The sequence below is a fragment of the Archocentrus centrarchus genome, chromosome 8 (genome assembly GCF_007364275.1).
Source record: "Archocentrus centrarchus isolate MPI-CPG fArcCen1 chromosome 8, fArcCen1, whole genome shotgun sequence".
NCBI lineage: Eukaryota > Metazoa > Chordata > Actinopteri > Cichliformes > Cichlidae > Archocentrus > Archocentrus centrarchus.
The window spans coordinates 9,693,894-9,699,857 of record NC_044353.1 but is presented as its reverse complement, the minus strand read 5'-3'; the positions used below and the strand labels follow the sequence as shown (position 1 = coordinate 9,699,857).

General features: G+C 43.1%; 1 protein-coding gene across 1 annotated transcript; it reads left to right on the top strand.

Moving 5' to 3' along the window:
- The first annotated feature begins 3,725 nt into the window (after positions 1–3,725).
- On the top strand, positions 3,726–5,403 carry mchr1b (melanin-concentrating hormone receptor 1b). The gene is made up of 2 exons (XM_030735572.1): positions 3,726–3,789; positions 4,026–5,403. Exons 1-2 carry the CDS (start codon positions 3,726–3,728, stop codon positions 5,051–5,053), a joined length of 1,092 nt encoding a protein of 363 aa, XP_030591432.1. The 3' UTR covers positions 5,054–5,403.
- The last annotated feature ends 561 nt before the right edge of the window (positions 5,404–5,964 follow it).

The following is a 5,964-nucleotide window of genomic DNA, read 5'->3' as shown; positions in this document are numbered from 1 at the left end:
ATCTGCCTCCATGTAACAAAGCTCCTCCCTGCTAACTTCTTCTAGTGATGAAATAAAATGACTCTTGCCGAGACAGAGTTCTTAAGAAGCAGTCATACCAACTCGTTCACTTTCTGTTTGCATGAAATATCGCCAATATGTACCACGTGACTGAAGCACTGAGTTCAGCTTACCCAACATATCTTTTCATTATCTGGCTTAACTAAACCTAACTGGGCAATTACACCACACCAGCTGATGGTATGAAGTTGGCACTCTGAAAGGCTATCCAAGAGGCATTGATCGCACAGCATGGAAAAGCCAACCTGTTCACTGTATTTCTCAAAAGAATAACAAAGTGTAACACAAAGAAAAAAAGAGGAATTAAAATGTATAATCTGAGCTGTAAGAAACACAGCTGCAACCAAAGTTAGGAGGGAAATCTGGTTTAAAGTGACAACTGTGCACATCAGTATTATCAACATTACCACCCCATCATTAAGGCTTGAACAGATCTGACTTAACAGCTCCTACTCAGCCGCTGCTACTGAAATAGCTACAGGAAATGTCAGTAAACATATTCACAAGTCATCCATCCATCCATCCATCCATCCATTGATTATCCAGGGCCTGGTTGCGGGGGCAGCAGCCTAAGCACCCAAATTGCTTTCTCCCCAGCCACATCCTCCTCCATCTTATCTCGGGGAACTCCGAGGTGTTCCCAGGGCAGTTGAGAGATATAATCTCTGGGTCTGCCCCAGGGGCTCATCCTGGTATGAGCTGGCCAGAACACCTCACCCAGGAGGCACTCAGGTCACTTTGGTCACTTTGTACACAGACTTTTAGTACAACTCTGGGTCATGCCACCTATACTCTGTACTCTGATGATTCTGCAGTGGTTGGATGCAGTAGAATAGAGTGCTATAGTGGATGATTTTGTGGCATGGTAAGTGGTAATAAGACCAAAGAGATGGTGATCAACTTCAGAAATAAGAGGACAGCGGCAAGACCCGTGTCTGTCCTGGTACAGGATGTTGATGTGGTAGAAGAGTACAAGTACCTGGGCATCCATGACGACAACAGGCTGAACTGGAAGACAAAATACAGAGGCTGTATATAAGAAGGGGATAAGCAGGCTCTTTCTTAAGGAAACTTAGATCCTTCAATGTATGCAGCAAAATGATGGAGGCTTTCTATCACCCAGTTGTGGTGAGCACAAAGTACTTTGCTGTGGTCTGCTGGGGGATCAGCATTGGCGCTGGTGACACCAGACTGAAGAAAGTGATTAGGAAGGCTGGCAGTGTGATTGGCGAACTGGACACTTGTGGTAGAGAGGAAGTCACTGAACAAACTGTTTTCCCAGCACAGACAATCCTGATCTCTTCACCACTTACTGGACAGGCAGTGGAGCACTTTCTCTGACAAAGTTAGGGTTGACTAATTTAGCTCTTCTACTCTAAGGAGAGATACAACAAATATTTCATATCCCATGCAACAACTCTTCATGATACAATATCTTTATCTGGCAGAGATTCATCTGCAACATATATTATCTTCTGAGAACAAAAGAGACTCTCCGAACACCCCACGCTCTCTAACAGACTGATTCAGCTCCACTGCCACAAGGACAGATACAGGAAATCTCTCATACCACATGCTATCACCCACTGTAACACAATATGGCTGGCAGAGAGGCATCTGCCAGCCATCATTATTATAATATTATATTATTATTCATCATTTCACTGCTATAACAGAAGAATTTCCCAAATATGGGATAAATAAAGCACTCATCATCATCATCATCATCATCATCATCAGTATGATGTCTGTTGGACAATATATTGTTCATTCTTTTATCCTTATTCTTGCAGCTGCAACTGTGTGGTGTTTAATGGTCATGAGATCAGGTAAATAATATATATGCCCCCCCCCCCCCCCCCCCCCCCCAAATTCCATAATTGTGGCAAATAGACTACATATAAGGTCAACAAGCCTACAATACTTTTGATTTAGGATTAAAATGGCTTTTAAAAGCTTGCAGCCAGTGAGAGAAATTAAACAAGGTATGAAGTCCCTTATTAAATTTCCCTTAGAAATTTGAGACCACCTGCACATTGATCTGTGGGCTCTTGTAAGAATGGCTATGCCATTTTCAGAGAGAACTGATTGGTCAGTAGGCAGTGGTTTTATACACGTTAATCTGTTATCTTGAACATAGCCTGCTCCAAAGCTATAAGTGAATCACCTTCATGACCCTCTCTTTGTATGTTGGTCATCCTCTAGCTCATATAAGACCACTTGCATTGCATGAAAAACCTGATTTTTCAGCCCTTTGCTGGCTGTGGTATAACATATCTGACAAGACAATTGGCCTAACAAGCAAATCTGTAAAGGAAGGGAAGTGAAGGCGAGCATCCAGTTTACGTAAAAGACCAGTTTACTGTGAACTAAATGTCTACCAATGCCACACCACTAGTGCATTCCCCTTGTCTGCAATCTGCCACATATCTGTCACCCACATGCATAATTATCCTACAAACTGCTAAAAACTATTACTATTAACTAGTATATGTCTCACAGTATGTTGTTACAGTGTCAGTAGTCACATCTGTAACACATCTATCCCTTAAATGCATTTGTGTCCATCTGATTCAGTCTAAAACTGTTAAGTATGGACACAGATTAATCCATGTTAGCTACTGAGAACTAAATTAGACCATTAGGTTAAAGAGGGCACCGCAAAGTTGGACTATTCTACTACTAAAGGACTGCAAACTTCTCAAAAATAGGTTTAGGGATCCAAATGGCTTCTGCCAGAAAGTATGAGTGTGTCAGAGCACCATCTCATAAAGCTTTATTTGGTTAATTACTGCAATATTTGGTCATCTGTCATTCTTATCCTTTTCTTTCTTTTTTTTTGTTGCACATCTGGTTTTAATCCAGGCCTGTGGCAGCAGCGTATTAAAACCTTGACAATGCTGCCACCTAGCGGGGGGTTTAAAACGGTTTTTACAGGCTAATCTTTTTACTACCATGCAAGGGTTCCCAACAGAAAGGCTTATACTCGTGTATGAATACTGCCGAGACAACATGTAACCATGGAAAGGTGTATATCTTTCACAAATATGAGCCAGCACACAACGGGGACAGTGACACTATTTAGTTATTTAGCTGGGCAATTAATTGACAATAGACTAATTTACGGTAATCTATCATGTAACCCTGCTGCCATCACCCCACCATAATGGCATTGCGGATGAAGTAGCTATGCGGTCGACCAGCTAACTCTTAAAAAGAAAATTAGTTGAAATGAAGGGAGGAAAATTCTCTGAACGTGGCTCAGCTCAGGCTCCTGTTCATTAGCTATTCACTTAAAAATGACTTCCAGCATGACTCACAGTATGGCTGATAGATGCTCGGCGGGAAAAGGGGCAAAATTAGAAATTAAAAGTGATGAAATGTGTGAGCGTCTCCGAGTTGGGGAGTACTTTGTCTCCGCGTTGCCAAATATCAGAGTCAAAGATGACGCGAGCTCGCGCGTTTCATTTGTCGCGTGCCCTGCAAACACGCGCGTGCCAATGAACCTCCGCTATCAACCTCCGTCTTGGTATTTTTTTAAAAACATGTATCTTTTAAGTTCCTTCGTCCTTTGTGTCCTCAGTGGATTGTAATTTGGTCGGAAACTGATGTATCCTAGAGTATATTAATATACTGCAAGGACAAAGACAAAACAAGTGGTTGGGATGGAGGACTACATTATGAATTTGTCTTCTTCATACCTCAGCTCACCTGACAATCTGGGCAAAGGTAGGCTTCTTTTTTCTTCTTCTCATTTTTCAGTTGAACTGGGCGCATGCGTGCTCTCACAAAATATTAAAAATGCACACAGATTTATCTCCTGAGTTTAAATATTATGCTGTTCATTCATATGCATTAAAGTAGTTACTGAGACTTTGAAAAAAAAAAATGAAAAGTTATAGGGGAAAAAAACCTGTGCCATAAATAACTGATGGAGAAAATTCGGTTTGTGTCCTTTCTGCCAGATCATGACACATACAACAACGTGCTCATGCCCAGCATCTTTGGAGTCATTTGTTTCTTTGGGATCATTGGAAACTGTATTCTTATTTACACCATTGTAAAGAAGACCAAGTTCTGCTCTCATCCATCAGTCCCAGACATATTTATCTTCAGCTTGTCCATCGCAGACCTCCTCTTCCTGCTCGGCATGCCTTTTCTCATTCACCAGCTTGTGGGCAATGGCTCCTGGTGCTTTGGTGGCACCATGTGCACTGTCATCACAGCGCTTGATTCCAACAGCCAGATAGTCAGCACATACATTCTGACTGTAATGACTCTGGACCGTTACCTGGCCACTGTCCACCCCATCCGCTTCAAACATGTCCGAACCCCCTTGGTGGCAGGGGCAGCAGTGGCACTGGTGTGGGTGTTTTCTCTGGTCTCCATCACCCCGGTCTGGATGTACACGGGACTCATGCGTCTCAAGGACGGCTCAGTCGGCTGTGCCCTCCTGCTCCCAAACCCAGCCACAGATACATACTGGTTCACCTTATACCAGTTCTTCCTGGGCTTTGCTCTCCCTTTAGTGGTCATCTGCAGTGTCTTTTTCAAGATTCTACAAAACATGTCAGCTACGGTTGCTCCGCTGCCCCAGCGCAGCCTGAGGGTGCGTACAAGAAAGGTGACCCGCATGGCAGTGGCCATTTGCCTGGCATTCTTCTTATGCTGGGCCCCCTATTATATCCTGCAGCTGGCCCACCTTGGAGTACAGCGACCCACCTTTGCTTTCCTGTACATCTACAACATCGCTATCAGCCTGGGCTACGCCAATAGCTGCATCAACCCTTTTATCTACATTGTGTTAAGTGAAACATTTAAGAGACAGTTCATTGTAGCTATTCGGCCATCCCTCAGAGGCTTCAGAGTCGCCCCTGCTCAGGCTGATGGCATGAGTTTGAGGGTGGCACCAGACATCTCTCAGCCATCTCACTCTCAGTCATCACAGGAACTGCTCCAAAACATGCTGCCTGTCACTGTGGCCATGCACTGAGACTGACAGTTATCTGACCACCCGCCACCACTGCTAACCACCACCCCCAGCAGCGAGCCATCTGCCAGTACAGACGTCTCACTTTTTTCCCCTCGGAAAGCACCTACTGTTTACATCAACACATAACGAAAGGAGGAATTTCCATTCCAGACACTGTGTTAATGTGCCGAGTGGTGATATAACCACTCAGAAGTGGAGTTTGGAGACGTGTTTGTTGTGAGGAATAAATACTGTTGTCACCCTATGAGAATGTAAAAAGAAACAATCTGCAACTTGTGACTGACACATACCATTTTTAGAATCTGACTATGTGTAAACTATGCGCTATCACAGTGATTTATCATTATGGTGTCTGTGTAACGGGTCTGTTCCGTGATCGTATAGGTTGCAGAAGAAGACAGCTCACTCATGTGACTTGAGATATTTATTTTCTGCAGAAGAGATTAAAACCACATTAATCCACTTCTGTCTGCCTTTTTCCATGCACTCTGCTCCCTCAGCAGCGCAGAACAACACTGTGTGTAACATATTTTCTTTCTTTTTAAATTCAAGCTTTAACAAATTTCCTCACAAAGTAACAAGAGGAGAAAAACGCCACCTAGTGGCCACATTAACATATAATGCGGGGGGGGCAGAGTTAAAGAAATGAATGGAAATAAAACATATAACTTAAAATAAAAGCACATACCTGCAGAAGAGATTAAAACCACATTAATCCACTTCTGTCTGCCTTTTTCCATGCACTCTGCTCCTAAACATGTAAACAAAAGCGGTATCTAAGCCACTTGTGCTGCATGAATATACACTGGACGGCGAACTAGTGGTCATGTTCGCGCAAAAAAGATCGACAAGAAAAACATCTATAAAAGTTATAACAGTGGTCTAAACAGCCCAGAAATGCCTCACAACAT